Raw genomic sequence first — 23,772 nt, 5'->3', positions numbered from 1 at the left:
GTTTCAGGAGGTAGTCTAGGATGTTAGGGAGAGTCACAATATGGGGTGATAAGTGTTTATTTGAGCACCACAGGGAGAAGCGCTTCCACTTCTGCAGGTAAGTTTTATGAGTGGAGGCTTTTCTACTATGCAGGAGGACATATCTGACTCGCTCAGAACAGGCTAATTCGTGGGTCTGGAACCATGAACGAATCATGCTGTCAGGTGGAGTTTCTGGAGCGGAGGGTGAAGAATTCGTCCGTTGTCCTGAGAAAGCAGATCTGGTCTGTTGGGGAGAGTCTGTGGAGGACGAGCAGACCCATGGAGCAGGCAAGGATACCATGTCTGTCTCGGCCAAGCCGGGGCAATGAGCATGACCTGGGCCTTGTCGTCTCTGATCTTGCGCAGGACCCTGTGTATCAGAGGGATTGGTGGAAAGGCATACATGAGAGAGTTGTGCCACGGGATGAGGAACACGTCTCCTAGGGATGCAGTCCCAAATCCCACTCTGGAGCAAAATAGGTGACATTTGTGATTCTGGGTTGTGGCAAAGAGGTCTATTGACAGGATGCCCCTTGGGAGAAGAGCTGTTGTTGTATCGCGGGGTGCAATTCCCATTCATGTTCTTTGGAGAAGTGTCTGCTGAGTGTGTCAGCGGTAGTGTTGTGACAGCCGGGTAGGTACGATGCAATCATTTGTATGTGGTGTTGTATGCACCAATTCCACAATCGGATGTCCTCCATGCATAGGGAGTGCAATCGTGCTCGCCCGTCTGTAGACGTAAAACATACATGCTGTATTGTCCGTTAGGACCCGGATAGATTTGTTCTTTATGAGGGGAAGAAAGTGAAGGCAGGCTTGTCTCACTGCTCTGAGCTCTAGGAGATTTATGTGTAGACACGTCTCTGGTGCGGACCAGCAGCCTTGTGCGCTCCCCAACCAATCAGGGAAGTGTCCGTGGTGAGCATGAGCATCAGGGATCATTGCTAGAAGGGAACGCCCATGCAAAGGTTCTCTGGTCTTGTCCACCATTGCAGGGAAGCTAGTACGTTCGTTAGAGGAGTTAGCAGCATGCAGAGGCTGTGTCTGCTGGGTTTGTAGCTGGAGTTGAGCCAACCCTGAAGACATCTCACATGCAGCCTGGCATACTTGACCATGAAGGTGGTGGCTGCCATGTGGCCAAGGAGCTGTAGGTAAATACTTGCCTGTATCCTGGGATGAACAGAGAGCGTACGTATGAGGTGTATGATAGTGAGGAATCTGTTGTGTGGGAGTGAGGCTCTGGTTCGAATTGAGTCCAAGTAAACTCCAATGAATTCGATCTGCTGTGTAGGTGTCAGGGTGGATTTTTGGATGTTTATTTGCAGGCCCAAGCTGTGGAAGAGGGAGATGGCGAAATGGGTAGCATGTAGCATCTCGTCGTAGGAGGCAATGATGAGGCAATCGTCTAGGTAGGGGAAAAGTATGTTCCCGTGTCTGCGGAGGTGGGCCACGACTACGGCTAGGGTCTTGGAGAATACTCTCGGTGCTGTGGAGAGTCCGAAAGGGAGTACCCTGTACTAGAAATGGTCGTGACCGATTGTGAACTGTAGGAAGCGTCTGAGCTGGATGAATGGATATATGAAAATAGGCATCCTGTAGGTCGAGGGCTGTGAACCAGCCCCCTTGTTCCAGCGCAGGTATTATTGTGCCCAGTGTGACCATCTTGAATTTCTGTACCCATATGAATTTGTTCAGTAGGCGTAGGTCTAGTATAGGCCTCCATCCCCCGGTATTTTTCTGGGTCAGAAAGTAATGGGAGTAGAACCCTTTCCCTAGATGTTGTGTCGGCACAGGTTCCACTGAACCTAGCTGGAGAAGATGAGCCACTTCTACGCGAAGTAGGTGCTTGTGAGAGGGGTCCCTGAAGAGGGATGGGGAAGGGTAGGAAGATAGGATATAAAAAGGGATAGTTCAGTTACTCTATTTCCAGGACCCAACGGTCCTGTGTAATCTGCTGCCAGGCATGGCGGAAAACCTGGAGGCAGTGGCCAAATGGGTAAGTAGGCGGTGGAGTCAAGGGGTGGTCGTGCAGACCCTTGACAAATGCTTCAAAATTGTTGTTTATTTCCCGATGGGTGGGAGGTAGCTGTTTGCGCTTGATTTTGTCTGCGCCTAGGAGGTAGAGCGCGATTCCTGGGTATGGTCTGTTCTGAGGCCGGTGATACTGTTGTGTGCGTGGCCTCTGGTAGGGTTGATACCGTTGTCTCCTGGGAAGGGATGGATAGATGCCCAGGGTCGCTCTAGAGTCTCACACAGTGTGAAGGACTTCGTCGGTTTTCTTGGAAAAGAGTTTGTCTTTATCAAAGGGGAGGTCCTCCACTTTGACCTGCAGGTCTTTGGGGATACCGGATGCAGAGAGCCAGGAAGATCTGCGCATAACCACTGCAGTTGCAGTGGTGTGGGCAGCTGTATCCTCCATGTCCAAAGATGCTTGTAGGGCTGTTCTGGAGACCAACTGGCCCTCGACAAGGACTGACTTAAAAGTCTGCGCTCTCGTCCTCTGGAATATGGGAGGTAAAAATCAAAGAGTTTATTGTAGTTATCAAAGTCGTAGCTTGCAAGTGGGGTGGAACAGTTTGCAGTTATGAATTGCAGAGTGGAAGAGGTATAAATCTTGCGGTGTTTGGTTGTGTCTCCTGGACCTCCTCTAAAGGGATGTCTTGGCTGAGTGCCACCCTTTTGAAAAGTTCTGGAACTGTTTGAAGTCGTCCACATTCTGTGGAGGCGGAGGCATGAGGGCTCTGTCTGGAGCTGATGGAGAGTTAGGAGTCGGCGAATCAGGGTATGGTCCATAGCCCACCTCTTCAGAGGGGAGTTCAGGCATTCTAGAAGTAGACGGAGCTGGAGATAAAGGCGCAGAAGGAGCTTGTGGTCTGTGGAAGAAGCATGAGGGCGAGTGGCAGTAGGAGCTGGCCAAGGGTACCAATGAGGCCAAGGCATCGGATAAGAAAAGTTAGGTACCACCCACAGGGGGAGGGAGGTGGTGGTGAAGTAGGGAAACTGAGGCTGATGGTTGTGAGTCGTGACCAGAGGTGCAAAAGGTTCTGGTGGAGGAGGAGAGGCAGGTGGGGAGAACTCCGCCTGCTGCTGCATATCAGGCTCGCGGGCAGTAAAGGTAGCCAGGTCAGGTGGGGAGAGCGGCTGGTCAAAGAGAGCACTGTGTGTCCAGGAGCAGAGAGTTACGCTCAGGTGCCACTGAAAGGTCGTCCTGACTTAGGAACTGTCGTTGCTGTTCTCTAGGCTCTGACTCCGCTGCGCGCAACCTGTACTCAGAGGCGTGCACAGACTTCTGTTTGGCTTTTCCCGGTGCCGCGGGTCTTTTGTAGGCGCCTTGTGGGAGGTCCACTCCTGCTATCTGAGCGGCAGGCAGGCTCAGTGCCGACGGTCTTTTCAGCACCGGGGCAGAGCGTGCTGTCAACACCGGGTCGATTTTCAGTGCCAAAGGGATCGACCTTCCCAGCACAGGAAGTCGGGTTCCTGCCTCTGCGCTCCATGGGAGCCGTAGCTGAGGTGCTGGGACGGTCGGAGGCACCTGCCGTCGGCGCTGTCAGTATTGAGGGTAAGGATCTCGCAGGAGACCCTTTACCCTTGTGAAAGTCTCTGCTTGGAGAGAGTTGGGCTTCTTGCCTCTTCGCCTGAGAAGGTGAAGCCATGCTCCCAATTGGTTCGGACCTGGCCGGGGAGCGTGAAGGAGAGGGTTTGACATTGCCCATCTCCAGAGGCAGCTGCAGGGATTTCTGCATGAGAAGCATTTTCAGCCGCAGGTCCCTGTCACGACGAGCCCTGGCTTTGAGGCTCGTGCAATGGACACTTGGCAGGAACGTGTGTCTCGCCGAGGCACTTCACACAACGTGAGTATCCATTGGACCTTGGCATAGAGTCCTGACAGGAAGCACATTTCTTGAATCCTGAAGCCCCTGGCATTATTGAACTAGGAGTGCCGGGGGAGAGTGTCTCTCTGCGGGAGACAAGCTTGAGGGGGATTTTTTTTTTTTTAAACTAAGTAACTATTCTAAGTGAAGGGAAACAACTGGGATGTTACTAACTAACTATTTCTATATTCTTTGTAATTGTTTCCTTCAGAGACCAGGGAAGAGGATCAGCACTGCCCCAAGTCCTGTCTTCAGTCGAGGACGGCTGAGAAGGAACTGAGGGGGATGCGGGATGCGTGCGCTTAGGCGGACTCTAACGAGACTGCGAGACAGCAGCTGAGCACATGCGTCCCAACCAGGCACTGCTACCGAAGATCTCCGATCAACGGTGCCAGGATGCACTGTCCCCTGGAGTAGAGCACCCACAGGGACAGTACTCGAAGAAGGTAGGTAGGTTTTCCATTCCTCGGATCATCCTAGCAGCCCTTCTCTGCACCTATTCCACTTTGAATTCATCTTTCTTAAATATGGGAGATCAGAATTGCACACAGCATTCCAGATGGGGTCTCACCAGTCCTTGTGTAATGGTACGAACACTTCCCTGTCTACTGGAAATATCTCACCTGATGCATCCTAGTATTGTATTAGCCTTTTTCACGGCCGCATCACATTGACGGCTCAGTCATCCTGTGAATGACCAATACACCCAGGTCTTTTTCCTCCTCTGTCACTTCCAACTGATAAGTCCACAGTTTACAGCAAAAATTCTTGTTGTTAGTCCCTAAGTGCATGACCTTGCACTTTGCACTGTTAAATACCCCATTTCTATTACTCCGGTTTACAAAGTCATCCAGATCTTCTTGTATAGATTCCCAGTCCTCTTCTGTATTGGCAATGACTCCCAACTGTGTCATCTGCAAATTTCATTAGCACACTCCCACTTTTTGTGCCAAGGTCATGAATGAAAACGATAAGATTGGTCCCAAGACTGATCCCTGAGGAACTCCACTAACAACCTCCCTCCAGTCTGACAGATCATTTTTTGGTATGACCCGTTAAAGTCTCCCCTTTAGCCAGTTCCTTACCCACTTTTCAATTCTTAAATTGGAAAAGATAGGGATTAATACAACTGATAATTTCCCACATGAAACTGTATCAAATGCCTTACTGAAATCCAGGTAGATTAGATCTACTACATTTCCTTTCTCCACAAAATCTTCTCAAAGATAGTGATCAGGTTGGTCTGGCATGGTCAACCTTTTGTAAACCATGTTTTATTTTATCCCAATTACCATTCACCACTATGTCCTTAACTACTTTCTGTTTCAAAATTAGTTCTAAGACCTTGCATATAATTGAGGTCAAATTAATGGGCCTGTAGTTTCCTGGATCACTTCTCCCCCCACCCCTTCTTAAAAAATAGGAACTATAGTAACAATTGTCCAGTCACAGGGTACGACCCCAGAGTTTACAGACTCATGAAAAATCCTTGGTATTGGACTTGCAGTTTCATCTGCCAGTTCCTTTAATAGTCTTGGATGGAGATTATCCGGGGCCCCCGGTTTGGTCCCATTAAACTGTTTGACTTCGTCCTTGGATGTGGTAATTTCTACTTCATATCCTCATTGCCATTAGCCACCCTGCCACTACCCCTAAGCTCTTCATTAGCCTCATTAAAAACTGAGGCAATATATTAATTTTGGTGTTGGGCCATGCCTAGATTATCTTTAATCTCCACTCCATCCTCAGTGTTTAGCAGTCCCACTTCTTTCCGTGCTCTCTTTTTACAGAACATTTTACTATTGGTTTTAATTCCCGTTGCAAAGTCCAACTCTGCTTGGCTTTTGGCAGTTCTCACTTTTCCCTTACGCTTTCTGACCTCCAAGAAGTAGCCTTCCTTGCTGATCCATCCCTTCTTCTATTCCTCATAGACTGTCTGCTTTCTCTCAATCACCTGTCTGAGATGCTTGCGCATCTAACAAGGCCTGCAACCTTTCCCTAAGAATTTTTTCCCCTAGCTTGGGATGCAGGCTTCAGGTAGCTTCTGCAACTTTGATTTAAAATAATTCAGCCAACCTCAGCCCCAATGTAGATACTGTGATATCAATGAAAGAATTCTTCCATCAACCTAGCTACGGTGTCTTGGAGAGATAGATTAACATTTTTTATTAAAGTTAATGTTTAAAATTAAATATATGCAAGGGGTCATCTGGGGTCAGGCTCGAGTTATGAGGGATTACAGGAATCGGTCACAAGGTTCATGAGATACATACATATCACATAACCAGCATAGACCCAGATTAGGGTGTGGGAGCTTTTAAAGCGTCAGTGGACAGGTGGGCTCGGGTACGCCACCCATGGAATGTATTAAGAGGCCAAGTCAGTATCAGTGTAGTGAATAAGTACATGGGTGGGGTGTGTCCCTTAGTTCATCAGGGAAGGAAGTGGGTTATTTCCCTGGTTGGCAGTCTTGGTTACTTGAGCTGGTACTGGAGGTGTCCCGTGATGTGTTCCGTATAGATGTCTCTGGACCACCTGATGGTGTCTGACACCATGAGCTGGGCATAGCATTAACCGACTCTGCACTCTCTCAGTATCGGTTCATTGTGGGGGGTCTCACGTGCCCAGGGCTCCCACAATCAGGGCGTGTCTCTGGACCTCATAGTCCTGGGCTCTCAGGGTGTCAGCCAGCGGGGTGTACTTCAAACACCTTCCGTGCTCAGGCCTCGTGGAAGGACGGTGACCTGTTTTCAAATGGCACCGTGACATCTACCATGAGGACCTTCTTCGCAGTCTGTCCTGGGGATGGCAGAATCGACGGTGATCTTCCCCAGGGATGGCGGGATGGCTTTCACCAGCCTGTTCTGGATGGCATTGTGGTGGTGCCGTCAGGAGTGCTGTTTGCATCCGTTGAGGGGAATGCAGTTGAGTCAGGCCTGGTGGACGAACCGCCAGTCGGTGAACCTGGTGAAGCTGCCCCCGGGGACAAAGTGGCTTCTGGCATCCCACTTGATGGACACCTTGAACACCTTGCCCTGGTCTGGCTTCCACTTGAGGTTCTCAGCATAGTAGCAGTGGATGGCATCTTTCAGGGTCCTTTCCAACATCGTTCTGGCAGTCGGGGTGACGATGGTGTGGTCCGAGGTCTTTATGTGCAGTACCAATATTCCCAGCTCCCGGTGCTCCTCGCACCACTTCCAGCAGCAGCCGATCCTCTTTTCTAGGCGTCTTGGGACCAGAGAGAGGACAGGTCTCCTCCCTTTCTCCCAAAGTCAGCCTCCAGGGAGCTGCAGAGGTAGATGGCGACATCCTTCTTGGAGGGGGCCCTGGCAATGCGTTTCCTGACTATGTTCCGTACAGCTTCATCCGCGATACTCCGCACTGTCGGGTTCGGGCAGGAGGCGGAAGGCGCGGGTGATCACCGTCGCGTTGCACAGGTCGCCCATTCGAGGTATGTTGGCGCTGCCCTGCCTGTGGGAAATGTAAATGATGTTGGTGCTGGCCCTCTGGGGAAGGTAGAGCCATGTCTTCACCAGCTGCCTGATGGTGCTGTCGGCCGTGTTCAGGGGCACCTTGGCAAGAGCCGATCCCCTGAAGACGAAGGAGATGCGGGGAAGGTATTGAGGGTGTTGATCTTTTGCCAGGGGGCGAGCAGGGAGGAGTCGATGTGGGCTGCGTCCCGCAGGATCTCCACGATGGTGTCTTTGGGGGTCTGTCGGATGCAGACTCCTGAGGATGTGCCCAGGTGTTGGTATACCTCAACCTCCTCGAGGGAGGCCATGGGCTTGCCCTGGATCAGGAAACGTGATGCCTAGACCAGAGCCCTGGCACTGCCATCGATGTGGAGGGAGGCACAATTTTTAGAGTTGAAGCGGAGGCCCATCCACTCGGCTCGGCTGGCAACGTTGAGCATCTGCTGGAGGCTTTCCGAGCTGTTGATGACCAGGGCCAGATCGTCCGAGTAGGCCAGGATGCTGATTCATAGAATCATAGAATATCAGAGTTGGAAGGGACCTCAAGAGGTCATCTAGTCCAACCCCCTGCTCAAAGCAGGACCAATTCCCAGCTAAATCATCCCAGCCAGGGCTTTGTCAAGCCGGGCCTTAAAAACCTCCAAGGAAGGAGACTCCACCACTTCTCTAGGTAACGCATTCCAGTGTTTCACCACCCTCCTAGTGAAATAGCTTTTCCTGATATCCAACCTGGACCTCCCCCACTGCAACTTGAGACCATTGCTCCTTGTTCTGTCATCTGCCACCACTGAGAACAGCCGAGCTCCATCCTCTTTGGAACCTCCCTTCAGGTAGTTGAAGGCTGCTATCAAATCCCCCCTCATTCTTCTCTTCTGGAGACTAAACAATCCCAGTTCCCTCAGCCTCTCCTCATAAGTCATGTGCTCCAGACCCCTAATCATTTTTGTTGCCCTCCGCTGGACTCTTTCCAATTTTTCCACATCCTTCTTGTAGTGTGGGGCCCAAAACTGGACACAGTATTCCAGATGAGGCCTCACCAATGTCGAATAAAGGGGAACGATCACGTCCCTCGATCTGCTGGCAATGCCCCTACTTATACTTATTCTCTTGCCGTGCAGGTTGAAGCCAGTCGGGCCGCTGGAGAGGACTTGGATGAGCGGTTCCATTGCCAGGTTGAAGATGATGGGGCTGAGAGGGCAGCCCTGTTTCACACCACAGCGGATGGGGATGGCATCTATCTCTCTGTCCATGGTGCGGATGGTGGTGGTGGTGCAGTCCTTGTAGAGGTCCTGGAGGATCTGGATAAAGGTTTCCGGCATCCCAAACTCTCCCAGGTGGCGAAGATGTGATTGTGGGGTATGGACTCGAAGGCCCTGGTCAGGTTGAGCCATGCTATGGTGCACTGCCTCCTGGACCTCCTGGCCACCTGGATGGCCGTCTGAAGAAGGAAGTTGTGCTCTTAGCATCCCTTGTAGGACATGAAGCCCTTCTGTGCTGAGCTGACGGCGCCCCTGCACACTGACCAGTCCGTGATCCTTGCAGCAAGGCAGTTGGCATACAGCTTGTAGATGGTGGAGCACAGGGAGGTGGGTCTCCAGTTGCCGGGGTCGTCTCGTTCCCCTTTTTTGTGGGCAAACATCATCATGGATTTTTTCCAGGAGCGGGGAGCGCGGCGGAACTGCTTGCATTTGTTGAAGATGGTGGCGACCACCAAGCAGTCGAGGTCTCGCTTCTTCAGCGGGTGGTAGTGGATGCCATCTTTTCCAGGGGCAGTGTTTTTGTTCTCATCAACCTCGCCAGCACCTCCTGCGGGGAAAAGTCGCACTCCAGGTCCTCCGTGAGGTTGATCCGATGGGCGTCACATGTCGGTCTGGGCCTCGTGATTGAACACATCCTTGAAGTAGGAATAGAGCCTTTCAGGCTGGATGGTGCAGTAGGATGAGGTCCCATCAAGGATCTCCCTCAGGCCTTTCAGGCAGTTCGTCCTGAATAGTTTCTGGATACGGGATGCAGCCGCTGGATCATAGCTGCAGTGAGACAGACACTGTATCTGATGCTGTAGTGTCCACAATGCAGTTCAGCAGCTGTGCTGCTGTGGCATTTCTGGTGTAGACATATCTTGAGTCTGTAGACCCAGGCTCTGCGACTCACTCCTGTGGGTTTTTGTTTTGTTTGTTTGTTTTGCAGTGTAGACATACCCACGTGATCCTGCAGTGTCCTTAACTCCCAGAATGCTCTGCTCTATGAGCATGTACCCACAGCAACTAGGGTTAACAAACCCAGTATGAACACCATGTTCTTCACACAACTCAACAGGACTAGTGTGGAGACACCAAACCCAAGTGCCTGGCTGAATCACAACCTTAACAAACAAACAATCTACTAAGTTAACATTTTCAAACAAAAACCCAGCTGACAGCTACAATGACTTTTGTTATTACGTAAGAACATAAGAACGGCCGTACTGGGTCAGACCAAAGGTCCATCTAGCCCACTATCCCGTCTGCCGACAGTGGGATGCCCCAGAGGGAGTGAACCTAACAGGTAATGATCAAGTGATCTCTCTCCTGCCAGCCATCTCCACCCTCTGACAGACAGAGTCTAGGGACACCATTCCTTACCCTCCTGGCTAATAGCCATTAATGGACTTAACCTACCATATTCAATTCTACATTCGGCTACTCTTGAAACAAAGCCACCAATGGGGGGGGGGGGGGGGGGGTTGTTGTTGCTTTTAACTACACCTATCATTTGCCAGCATTTGCCTCACTGTAACTGAAGTTATTTCTCACGGCTCATTTAGACAAAGCAGTGGCGAGATTATCTGGCCTTGAGTACTGAACTACCCTGGGTACAATGAGATTATTTTAAAAAAGGATCCAAACATCCATTCTATTCCATTTTCTTAGACTGCACTTCACTGGGGAAAGAAGAAATCCCAACACCTGGTTCTCCTTAGGAAAAGCTCTTAAACATTCCCTGCTTCGGTGTGAGGAAAAGTTAAAGAAGCCATGTCGATGGTGTATACCTTTCCTAGTCGGACATTAGCTACTCTGTACCCTTCCCATCTTAATGGAATCGGAGGAATTGCAAAAAGGTTTGAAGCTGCCACACCTTTAAGATAAATTGTCTGTTCATAAATGAAAGTGCTTCCATTGATGTATTTAATGTAAACAAGTGGTAGGGAATGGTTAATGCCATTCTAGGGTTCAGCCTAAGAGTGATGAAACAAGGAAAGCAAGGAAGCAGTCAGTCTCCAGCCAACAAACAAGCAGGTTAACCTTATGCACTGTTCAGTACATCATACAGGAGAAGGGTGAGGTTCTTCACTTCAGGGAGGTGTGCACACTTGTGCTCAAGGAGGGAAGGGGAGAGGAAACAAGTAAACCTCACACTAGGAACTTAAAGCTGAGTAAAGAGCAAGTTCCAAAGAAATCAGCATTGCATGGTTACTCCGCAGGTCAGCACTGGGGTCTCAATTACAGAGCTAAAGTGCTAATGATTCAGGTATTCCCACAGGAAAGGCTGCTCTGAAGTTTGGCCAGGCTGGACCCAGTCTTAGGGCTTGCATACACAGGGAAATTGACTGGCATAGCTAGTACAGAATAACTGCTCTGGAATAAGGGTGTCCACATAGGGAGTAAAGCTAAAGTGCTTTACATTCATACTCTACCTTATTCGAAATAACGTAAATAACCTTTTACATTCCTTCATCGGGCAAACTGTCAGCATTGCCAACTCTTATGATCTCATCATAAATCTCACGAGAGATCATTTTAAAGTCCCAAAGTCATGCAATAAGGGGGAAAAATCTCATCTTTCATTTTAGAAAAAAGATAAGTTCCTACCCTTTATGATTGGAGTAAAATGCATGAAAATACAGTTCAAGGACACCCTAAAGACTCAGAAGCTATAAAAAGTAATATGTGGGGAGGAGGGGAGTTTTCTTTTGAAATCTCATGATTGTGTGTGGCCTGACTCATGATTTTTGAATGCCTGAGATTGGCAATACTGCCAATGTTATATGTGCGCTAAAGAGTCTGCATTGTTTTATAGCATCAAAACTCATGCTAGGCCTACTTGATCGCTGAAGTGCAGCCTGCCATTAGGACTTGTGATTTTCAAAGGGTATGTGGGGAAAGGGAAGGAAGAAATGGATTAAGGAAAGATGGGAAAGGAGCATTTCTTTGTCCTCTGTATATGGCTGCCAAGAGAACACCCAAACTTTTCTGGTTATTTTTCTTCTTCTGTCTCCCACAGCTATACGGGCCGCCTCAGCTTCACAGTACTCAGGGTATGAAGCTGACAAAGAACTGGGTCAGCAAGCTGGTCTAGAAGAAAACACCATGCCATCTGCGTAAGCAGCAGCTGATGAGTCACAAGGACCTTTGCCACTAGTATCCGGTGGAAACAAAGAAGTAATTATTAGAGCCTGGAAAAGGGCCACATCTCCCAAAGATGTGGAGTGGGCAAAATGGAGATGGTTTATTCTGCTGATGGGACATGTTTCAGTTGATCTCCACTTGATGCTTTACGCTGGGCTGGGAGACCCAAAGGTGACTGGTTTTCTCCAAAGATGCCGAGGCCTTTGTGTGTTACCACCATCTGCACGATCCCAAAGACAGCCATCGCTTTGGCTGACAATCCATTTCCAATTTCTGATACTCCCCCTACTCACCTCGGTAGTGCGTGCTGTGGGTTCCGTTCTCGTTTTTGATTATTCACTAACCAGTTCATTTGTTGCAAGATAAAACTGACGCGTTCCAGGCAGGAGGGGATGCATACGAGGCCTGTGGTTAGTGCCGCAATGGAAGGCCCATCGCTGTCCTTCTGCCTGCGTGAGGGGCAGCCTGGAGCCAGAGGATGGCTCTGTCATTTCATGTAACGGGCCCCACAGGCCAGGGAGGGGAGACCAGCTCAACCGCATAGCCAAGGATACATCTTCTCCCTCCATCCAGCTAGCCCCCTAACTAGAACACAAGAGTTATTCTGCAGCCACTTGCTTCCAGTGAGCGAAACGAGAAGAGGGTGGAATGCCTGTCCTCTGATTGACAAGGAACAGAGCCAATCTACTGAAGGAGAAGGAGCACCTAAGCAAGATCATAAGCCATGTTTATTTCAGTTCCATTTGTACCAGGCCAACCCCCTCCCCCCAAAGAACATACAAACGAACATACTGGGTCTAGTCCAGTATCCTGTTTTCCCACTGTGGCCGGTGCTAGGTGCTTCAGAGGGAGCGAACAGAACTGGGCAATTTCGAGTAATCCATCTTCTGTCATTCAGTCCCAGCTTCTGGCGGTCAGAGGCCAGGGACACCCAGAGCATGGGGTTGCGTCTCTGAACATCTTGGCTAATAGCCATTGGTAGACCTATCCTCCATGAACTTATTTCATTCTATTTTGAACCCAGTTATACTTTCAGCCTTCCAACATCCCCTGGCAATGAGTTCCACAGGCTGACTGTGCTCTGGGTGAAGAGGCAAACTGCACAACCTACTTTCCTGCCACTCACAAATCAATATTTGTTAGATAATGAACTAAACACAATTGTAATAAATTAGTTGAAAGTGTCCCTTTCAGGAGAGGACAATGGAAATCAATCAGGAGCCTAGTCTATTTTCACTTGCTTCCACCATACCAGTTAGGGTCTGTGTTCACACAGCCCTTGACTCCAAACTGCCTTGACACGGAGTGCTCCAGTCAGCTGTGGAAGATCTCAGGTCTTTCTAAGTGTTTACAAAACCCCCTCAAAACTTTGACCCCCTTAAGGAGGAGATATTTTAAACTAGAAAATTAGGAAAATCAAATTGCAGGGGAAAGCAGTCGGTGCTGGTTAAGGGACTAAATAGGGACTCAAGATTGAGGTTCAATTCCTAGTTCTGCCACAGGCTCCTTGTGGGACCTTGAGCACGTTACTTCACCCCTTCATTTCCCACCTGAAGAGTCAGTTTACCACCATTCCTTTCTCCCCGTGCCCCCTTTGTATGTCTTGTCCAGTACTGTCTTATTATATGTACATACAGAGCCTAATGCTATGGGACGCTGGTCTTAGTCAGAGCCACCTGCTACTGTAATACAAATATCAAATGCTGCAAAATCCTGCTCACCTTTGACGTCACTAAAGCTGGTTTCCGAAAACCCTTCGCTGAGGTCGATCAGCGTCCCCTCGGACTTGCAGCGCGGGAGGCCACTGGAGTTGGCAGCACGAATCCTCTGGGCTGCCATCCTGAAACCTTGCCCTGTCCTGGGAAATGCTAGTGGGCCATGTTTCCTCTCGGGGGGCTTGCCGCAGGCACTATACCATCCAGCGTGGGAAATTCCAGCTGCCAAGAGGACTGTGTCCAGGTGCAATTTTTTACAGGCCGAACAACCTGAAGGGAGAATAAAAGAGCTGGTTAGTGTGGGTATTCATGGCTCACTTGTAGAAAAAAATCAGGTGGCTGGCTGTAGAAAGGATGAACATGTGGTTATAGCACTGAGCTGCATTTCAAGAGATTTTGGCTCAAGCTCTCGTGGGTAGGGATGTCCCCTCCCATGTCTCTAGCATAATAGGGCCCCGATCACAGGTGCTACATGTACCATTTACAAACAGAAAAATGGTTCCTGAATTCTCCTTGGGCATCAAGAACTAACTCCTGTACCGCTTCTAGCGCAAGCCACCAGTTCTGAAGAGCTGAAAGCTCTGCTACCGAGGATAACTTGACTTTGGGCCTCATTTCTTACTGCTGATAACGGAGTCTCTTTTTTGTAGAACATAACCAATACTCCTTCTTTTAAGGACCAGTTCAGGGTGTCAGTTCTCAGAGTTATAAATTAGTCCTTCCTTCCCACTCAGAGGCACTATACTGTAGGGTATGTTACAATCCCATAGTACGTATTGTAAACTGTGTGGTCTTGAGCTGTGGATTCCTGAAATGCCGAATTATTAGAGTCAACTCAATGAGTGCACTCCTGGAGTCATTTTCTGCAAGTAAAACCGGGCTGTTCCTGCCTCCTATTGAAGTACCATGATGTTCTTGACACTTCTCGTTAAGATTTCATTACTGAGAGTTCCCAGGCTTTAGAATATATTTAAATACAGATACTACAAAGGCAGGCACTGGAATGCTTAAATCTCCTGTGTCTTGCAGGCAAGAGAATGGCTAAGTGTCATATGTCCTCCACAGCCAGCTTGTGAGAGGACACGGGAAAGGGCTGATCCCAGAGACTACCTATCCACGGTGCAGCCACACTTCACCAGGACGGTACTTACACTAGTAATTAGTAACCCACTGCAAACCCAACAGGCAGAAGTTCTATCTGCCATACAGGGGAACACCAGCCATTGGCACAAAGCGCACTGGCACGTTCCACAGCATCAGGTAGATAAGTCGTAAAAGGGATTAATGCATACCCAGGTCGGCGGTGTACTACATTCGGATAACCTGTTGTACAGACAGCCCACAGGTTTTTTTTTTTTGGCAAGTTTGGTGCTTGAGGCAGTGACAGATCATTAGAACGAGCTACCTCACCTCCAACCTGTATCCCCCACTTTGCCGTTCCAGGCTTGCAGAGATGCTTTTAAGTGTTCCTTCCAACACAGATACATGACAGTTCTACACTGGTCCATGACTGGGAGAAAGGGGGCTCATTGAACATCACTCATTAGGTAAATCTCTACTTTTTGACTTGCTCAGAGGTGAGAAATTTCTCTTCTCTGTACCTTTAACTCCACAGCCTTATTAATTTTTTTAATTTACTTTAAAATTCTAACGTCGTATTTAAAGCAATGGACAAACAAAGATTTCCAGGTACTTCCTATCAAAATATCCAGAGAACTTGTAACTAAACATGCATGGACTTCCCAGATTAGCGCACATTGTTGCCAAAGCAAACAAGGGAAATAAGTAACCCTGCCCACTTCCCTTAAGGCTGCAGCACAGAGAACCTCAAACCCTCTTCTACCATGGCCACAGGACAGCTACGAACAGCACTCCTGTTTTTTCTTTTCTCACAAAGGGGAAGGAGCTTGTGACACTTCAATATGTGGAAACTCATGTTTCTGTTAATTGTGGGGTTGCATACCTCTGGGAAGGGAGAGAATTAGAGCATCAGATTTTCATTTCTAGCATCCAAATATCTGTCTACAAATTTAATGAAAATCAAAATTTGCCCCACTAGATACTGAAGCAAATGGTCAACATTTACTTCTTCAATCATTGAGTTCTAATGTTTGCCTCAACTGAAGTCATTACCTGCTTCTCTATTTATGCAAAGCACCAATTACTATACTTGGCTTGAAAAAATCCAAACATACTCAAGAGCTTTCCCTACTGGAGCCTCAGACCCCATTCCTATAAGATTTAAGATCTAATGCAAAACAGCGTAATGTCTAGCCCTTGTGGTTACAAAGAATCTTCCTTCCAAATGTGAACCAGATCAGTATTGCCTTCCTCACTGCTCAGAGCCAGAGCTTCTGCAACTGCCCATAGATGCCACAAAGTGAAATTAACATGAGATTCTGGTCAGTTTCACAGCTGCCATTCCCTTTGGAAAGCAGCGAGAAATATCCAGAATAATTTTCCTGCAGGGTCCAGAGACAACAACCTGGTAGAAATCTCTGCAACTTCCCCCTTCTAACAGGTGGGTAAGGCCAAGGTGATGGTTGGGTTTCTAACACATTTTATATGTCCATTATATAGATGTGTAAATCCAAGCACAGATCTTTCATTATCTGCTCAAAAACAAAATATGTTAATGGCAGAGCTGAGAAGAGAATCCCAAAACCTCACTCCCAAGTACATCTCTTTCATAAGGCTCATCTTTCACCCCAGCTTCATGGCCAGAACAGAGTTTCATTTAAGAACATAAGAATGGCCCTACTAGGTCAGACCAAAGGTCCATCTAGCCCAGGATCCTGTCATCCAACAGTGGCCAATGCCAGGTGCCCCTAAGGAAATGAACAGACAGGTAATCATCTAGTGCTGCTGAGACCGAAAAGGCTTACTGGAAAAGCAAAGCAAGAGCTCTTTGGGCTTACATAGCCTCAAGCTTCCTTTTCTTTTCTCCTCTCCCTTCTAATCAAACCAGGTAGAGCAATCTGGATTCGTCATTTTGAGAAACTACCCTTAGGTCTGGCCCCGGTGCCATGTGGCTGGTAATTGGATTTCAGGCCAGTGCTCCATTCCACCTCAGCCCTTGCAAAGATTTCCAACACCTCACTGGTCTGCTACATGCAAACTGAGTGGCACTGGCCATTGAACAATTAGAAACCGATTTTCACAACCCACCCGACCTGAAGTGGCCCACACCAAAGAAGAGCTCTCTATGGCTTGAAAGCTTGCCTCTCCCAGCAGAAGTTGGTCCAATAAAAGATATTACCACTCGCACCCGGTCTCTCTAATATCCTGGGACTGACACAGCTACAACTACACTGCATCCCAACTCTAACCAGCCTTGAAATGCCCATCAAGACGGAGTGACCCTTGCTGTCTTGGTTTCTCATGAAGTTTTCAAGCCACTATGGCTAGGTTATTAGAACCTGGAGCTTTCCCCAGCAGACTCCTAGGTTAATTAAAAGCATAACCTCATCCAAAGGAAGTTGCTCCTGGTAATCTCTCTAATTTCAGCCTCTCTGTGGTTCTCTCTTTTTCTCTCTCTCTCTCTTTTTTTTTTTTTTTCAGCAAGACATCCCAAATGAACTCTTAAATGGACAGCAGCATATTTCCTAACACTCAACAGTAGTAAATCTAGGATGCGCCTCGCAGGCTCCTGGGATAAGTAGCACAGAGCCTACCTGCAGGATGAAAGAGGAGCAAAGAAAGCAGGACTGATCTAATGGAGGTGGCTTTGCAAACCAAGCGGGGTAGGGATGGGGGAAGGTTTAAACAATTGCACCCCAGGTATTTTTGGATTCCTTTCAAGGGCTTTAAAATGCAGGTACCTGTAGAGTCATGAAGAAAAGGATAATGCAAACCTCAGCCTCTCTATCCCATGTCACGCTTATGCTCATCTACACAGTTATGACAGGCATAACCAGAGCCACACACGCACACACACACTTCTACATCCTCTTTTTAAAGACTTCAGGTGCACCTGCACTGAAACTGCTACCATGGCACAGCTGCACTGCTGAAGTGCTTCCAAGTAGACACTACCGACACCAATGGGAGGGGTTCTCTTGTCAGCACAGTTAATCCACCTCCCTGAGAGGTGGTAACTTCTCCCCTCGACCTAGTAATGTCTACACCGGGGTCAGGGCAGCATAGCTATGTCTCTCAGGTTGTGGATTTTTCACACCCGAGACATGTAGTTATACCAATACCCAGTGCTGTGTGTAGACTGAGCATCCAGGGTGGTGGAGGAAGCTTCCTATATAAATATCTTTGAACAAAAAACCACATCAAATAAAACTGTCTATTTACTCCAGAGGGGAGTATCAGACAGGTCAGAGTCACGGCATGGATAAATACCCCAGAACCAAGGAAGAAAACTAAGCAGCTGCAGACTGCTGGGAGCCATCACCTGGCACAAATTAGCTCTCGATCCAGGGAGCGCCCACACCACCCAGGAGTCGGACAACCACTCCTGCATGATTGATCAAAGCACTTTCTGGGGCTCCAGAGACTATGGTGAGGAGTGCCTAGAGATCAGCGCCCATGGATGTACCTAGGCAGGCAGCAGGTGTGCAGGCTGCAGATGGGAATTCAAACAGACCTCCAGGCTTTGGAGATAGAAGGCATGCAGCAGCATAGAAGCCGACAGCGTATGAAATATATTTTACTCATTTGTACCAGACAGCCAACCTAGGTGCAGTGCCACTGCAGATAACACTCTTGGCATTCATCCTCCGGCCTGCCTAGCACAACATAGGCCGGTTCTGCTTATGGTATATTTACCCGTCCATTACTGAGGAGACTGAACACTGTTTTCACTTGAGATCCCAGAAACTATACACTCTCCCTGCACCCCCAGTTAAATGGCATCTCTTTGAAGACAGCTGTCTTCGTTATTATACTGGTACCCCAGAAGCACCTAGATGTCCATTCCCAATACGATAGCTCCACTGTGCTAGGTGCAGTACAAACATCTAGTAAGGGAAAGCCCTGGTCCTAAAGAACGTATGCTATAAGGAAGCAAGGCAGGTAAAGGATGGGAGGGGAAGGGGGGCTGAAGTGTCTTGCCCCAGGCCACAGCTGGGAGCAGAATCCTTGTTTTCTGATGCCCAGTCCAGGCCCAATCAACTAGACCACATTGCCTCTCAAACAGCTGCCTCGTCACCCTAGCATCTCATAGACTCATAGACTTTAAGGTCAGAAGGGACCATTATGATCATCTAATCTGACCTCCCGCATGATGCAGGCCACAAAGCCGTCCCAACCCCTTTCCCTTGACTCTGCTGTTGAAGTCCCCAAATCCTGTGGTTTAGAGACTTCAAGTAGCAGAGGATCCTCCAGCTAGCACCTCACCGTCTTTGATGTATTTATTCTCAATAACTTTGTGGGGTAGGGAGTGCTATTATCCCCATTGTACAGCTGGGCAACTGAAGCACAAAGCAGCTAAGGGTTTGTCTACACTATGAAGCTTAAGTCGGCCTAGCCACATGGACATAGGCTGTGTCTTCCTGTGTGGGCTATGCCAACAGAAGATGTTCTGTCGGTGGAGGAACAGCACCTCTATCAAGGACGTTAGCAATGCCCATAGAAGTACTTCTCTGTCGACATAGGTGTATGTACACTGGGGGGGCTGGAGGATGGCTATCTGCATAGTTATATCAGTCGGGGGTGATTTTTTTCCACCTCCCGCACCAGCATGGCTATGCTGAGAGAACATTTAAGCATAGACCAAGACCAAGTCATTTGCCTAACTCACACAAGACGTCTGTGGAGGAGCAGGGAATTCATCCCTGGCGAGAGCTAGGGTTACCATACGTCCGGTTTTTCCCGGACATGTCCGGCTTTTCGGCAATCAAACCCCCGTCAGGGGGGAACTGCCAAAAATCCGAACATGTCCAGGAAAATGCCAGCTGGGCACTTCCCCTCCCGCGGCTGCTCTGCTCCTCCCCTGATTCTTCGGCTCTGTTTAAGAGCCGAGCTGCTCGAGCGCTATGGGCTTCAGGCAGCCCCCATGCCTCTGGACCCCAGCCACCGGCCGGGTACTTCCCCTCCCGGGCTCCGGCGGCGCAGGGTCCAGAGGCATGGGGGCTGCCCAAAGCCGGTAGCGCTCGGGCAGCTCGGCTCTTAAACAGAGCCGAAGAGTCAGAGGAGGAGCAGAGCCTCCGGCCGCGGCGGCTCTGCTCCTCCCCTGACTCTTCAGCTCTGTTTAAGAGCCGACCGCTACGGGCTTTGGGCAGACCCCATATCTCCGGACCCTGCGCCGCCGGAGCCCGGGAGGGGAAGTGCCCGGCTGGGGGCGCAGGGTCCGGAGGCATAGGGGCTGCCCGAAGCTCGAGCGCTACCGGCTTCACGGTTTGCCGGGCAGCATCCAGACCCTGCGCCCCCGGCTGGGTGCTTCCCCTCCCGGGCTCCAGCTGCGCTGGGGAAGCGCCGGCCAGGGGCCCAGGGTCTGCCCGGCAAACCGTGAAGCCGGTAGCGCTCGGGCAGCCCTTTTCGTGTGGCTGGGAGTGGGAGGGAGGAGGGGGCGGAGTTAGGGCGGGGAGTGGGAAATGGGCGGGGCCAGGGCCCCGTGGAGGGTCCTCTTTTTTTATTTGTTAAATATGGTAACCCTACGAGAGCGTTACCCACTGGACCATCCCACCGGCTCTGCCTAACACAGTGCACTTAAATTATACCAAAAATTAGAATGATTTGACATTTTGAGAGTCAGAAGCCCAGACAAAGCTGAAGTTGCTTCCAATACTTTTCTTTTAAACTTTCTGCTCACAAATGGAAAAAAAAAACAAGACTTGTAACTTTTAGGAAATACACACAGATCAGAACCCCTTAGACGGGGCAGGGCTTTGATAGGAACAGTGAGATAATAGTAAACATGAAGACAAGCTTTTTACTCCTCTAACAATCCTGGTTGAGGCTGAATGTTAACTGCTAGGTTTCTCCCAGGAGGAACGAGTGTACCCTTAAGGATAGAGTGCTTTTGCTGGAATGCAATGAAAGGAAATTTACATTTGAGGACTGATGGTTAAAACACTTGTATTCAATGTGTTTCAACACAATCTTTGCCATCTCAACATGTCTGGAATGTGGCTAATGAAAGGGGAAGGAGAGATGCATTAGGTTTAGACAGAAGATTACCCCCAAGTTTTGTGTAATTTTTGTTTTAATGACATTGTTTCAGGACATGCCACCAACATTCCAGAGCTAGGACTCAGAGATTTACAAATAAACTAAGCTCGAGTTGGAATAACAGACTGTATTGATCAAAAGGTTTCAGTCAGGAAATACAACAGAGAAAATAACTCCATCAACAAGAAGGGCAGATGAAGTTGTCAGGGAGAAGAAATGTGGAAAACTGTTCCTTTAAAAGAGTAAATTTACACATTGCTAATTTTTGAGACATGCAATTAATCCAAGTGTATCTTGCATTTATTTATTGGCGGTGATACAAGCAGAAGGGTGTAACCTTTCCTATCTCTTAGTATGGAAACTAGCAAGCAATACTACAGAAAGCTGTATTAATAGTCCAGCTGTAAGATGCTCCAGTGAACAAGCATAACAAATGCTACAGAGCTCTCTCTTGTTCATGAATTTCTCATATAAAGGAGAAATAAGGTTTAGATAACATCTTCCAACTTGGACACGCACATCTGAACAGCTTTGTTGCTGCCCATCCCTGTATTAACCACATCTTGGCTACCAGGGCAAGCTTGACAGTCGATTATTCAACTAGGATACATTTAAGTAGCAACCCAGAGAAGCATAAGGGTTTCCCAAGGGAGAAGGATAATTTACAGACCACTTGGTATAGGCTTTATGCTGCTTTACTTGCCATTCAGCCAACTGGACCCTTCCATTCACCAACATTCTCAACCAGCAAACTTTAGCCATCAAACCACGAAAAGAGAAACCAACCTTTACTTTCACAGGCACATGCTACAGAAGTTGAGTGCATGTATAGTAAAACAATGGCATAGCGGGGAAGACTAACAGTCCCAAAATGAAGCCTATCTTATGTACATTTCGTACTACATGTGTATGTATACTCAAAGACACTGCTCCTGACTTTGGGGCGGGGAGGGACGGATCACATCCATCAATTTTCCCAAAACGAGATCTGAAATATGGATCTAATGCAAACTTCTCCACTGAGCAACCTTAGGCCTTGGCTACACTCGCAGATTCACAGCGCTGCCACGGCAGCGCTGTGAAGCACAAGTGTAGTCGCGCCGCCAGCACTGAGAGAGCTCTCTCGCGGCGCTGCAAGTACTCCACCTTTCCGAGGGGAATAGCTTGTAGCACTGCGAGCGAGCGTGCAGCGCTGCAGGCGCTGATTACATTGGCACTTTACAGCGCTGCACTCGCTGCACTCAGGGGAGATGTTTTTTCACACCCCTGAGCGCAGCAAGTGCAGCGCTGTGAATTTCCAGTGTAGCCAAGGCCTTAGAATAACTCTCCCAGACTACAGATTTCAGAGTAGCAGCCGTGTTAGTCTGTATCCGCAAAAAAAACAGGCACCTTAGAGACTAACAAATTTATTTGAGCATAAGCTTTCATGGGCTACAATTGATCTCAATTGATTGGCTTTTTACAGTTGGTATGGCTACTTCCACCTTTTCATGTTCTCTGGATGTATAAATATCTTCTTTCTGTGTGTTCCATTCTATGCATCCGACGAAGTGGGCTGTAGCCCACGAAAGCTTATGCTCAAATAAATTTGTTAGTCTCTAAGGTGCCACAAGTAGTCCTGTTCTTTCTCCCAGACTAAACTAATGTTGCTTTGTGATCACACATGTGCATGAATGCATATTCCAAACAGTCACACATTATGCTGTCAATCTACCGGGTTGTTTCTAACACTGTAGGCAAAGCATTGAGATAGTCAAGAATCCTGTTTCCCTGAAGCATCCGCTTTGACGTCAGGATTTATACATATGCTAAGTGTGGAGCAGACAGGCAGAGCAACGCAGACAGCAATGCAGCTAATGTCTTTCCATTTTAGACCTAGACACAGGGTGGGCAAAAGGATGTTTCGTGCCCTAGGCAAAACTTCCACCTTGTGCCCCCCCCCCGAGCCCTGTGGCAGCTCCCCACCCCCCCTCCGCCCTAAGGCACCCCCCCCCCCGCAGCAGCTGCCCACCCCCCTCAGGGCCCACCCCCCCCAGCAGCTCCCCCCAGCCCGGGGAGCCATGCAGCAGCTCCCCGCCCCAGCTCACCTCTGCTCCGCCTCCTCCCTGAGCATGCCGTCGCCGCTCCACTTCTCCCGCCTCCCAGGCTTGCGGCGCCAATCAGCTGTTTGGCACCACAAGCCTGGGAGGGAGAGAAGCAGAGCGGGGCGGTGTGCTCAGGGGAGGAGGCGGAGCAGAGGTGAGCTGGGGCGGGGAGTTCCCCTGCGTGCCGCGCCTCCCCCCTTACTTGCTGCAGGTGGCCCTCCCCGCACCCCCCTGTCCCAGCTCCCTCCGCCTAAATGCTGACAACAACCGGGGCGGCCGAAGATCCGGCCGCAGCGGTCACCACCAAAGGACCCAAAATGCCACCCCCCAAATGCTAGTGCCCTAGGCGACCGCCTAGGTCGCTTAATGGGTTGCACCAGCCACGCCTAGACACGGAGTGTCCTGCAAGTAGCTGAGGAAATTCTTGGAATTAAGATATTAAAATGTATTGGGGGGGATGGGATAAGATATTGGGGGTGGGCCAGGGCTCTGAGGTGGCACTGTGCAGTCTCTCTCTCTCTGTCGGGAGCATGGTCTCACTGATCACCATATGTGGGGCCTGGAAGGAATTTCCACCAGGTCAGATTGGCAGGGACTGGCAGTGGGGTGTTTTACTAATCTATTAGAATTCTTTGAAGGGGTCAAACAAACATGTGGACATGGGGGATTCAGTGGAAATAGTGTACTTAGATTTCCAGAAAGCCTTTGACAAGGTCCCTCACCAAAGGTTCTTACATAAATTAAGTTGTCATGGGATAAGAGGGAAGATCCTTTCACGGATTGAGAACTGTTTAGAAGACAGGGAACAAAGGGTAGGAATAAATAACAAGTAACAAGTGGTGTCCCCCAAGGGTCAGTCCTAGGACCAATCCTATTCAACTTAATCATAAATGATCTGGAGCAAGGGGTAAAAAGTGAGGTGGCAAAGTTTGCAGATGATACTAAACTGCTCAAGATAGTTAAGATCAAAGCAGACTGTGAAGAACTTCAAAAAGATCTCACAAAACTAAGTGATTGGGCAACAAAATGGCAAATTACATTTATCCACATTAAATTTCAAGTAATACACATTGGAAGAAATAACCCCAACTATACATACAATA

General features: G+C 48.9%; 1 protein-coding gene across 9 annotated transcripts in view; it reads right to left on the bottom strand.

Annotated features, from left to right (window-relative positions):
• The window catches only part of SH3BP4 (SH3 domain binding protein 4), a 177,872-nt gene that overhangs the window by 60,474 nt on the left and 93,626 nt on the right, over positions 1–23,772 (bottom strand). For all 9 annotated transcript variants that reach the window (XM_005292124.4, XM_042859592.2, XM_065561134.1 and 6 more), the window contains one exon: positions 13,473–13,736. In XM_005292124.4, the coding sequence (XP_005292181.2) occupies positions 13,473–13,590 (118 nt within the window). In that variant the 5' untranslated portion in view covers positions 13,591–13,736. The remainder of the gene's footprint in view (positions 1–13,472; positions 13,737–23,772) is intronic.

The sequence above is a fragment of the Chrysemys picta genome, chromosome 11 (assembly GCF_011386835.1).
Source record: "Chrysemys picta bellii isolate R12L10 chromosome 11, ASM1138683v2, whole genome shotgun sequence".
Taxonomy (NCBI): Eukaryota; Metazoa; Chordata; order Testudines; family Emydidae; genus Chrysemys; species Chrysemys picta.
The sequence above is the reverse complement of the archived record's forward strand: the minus strand, read 5'-3'. Positions and strand labels throughout refer to the sequence as shown.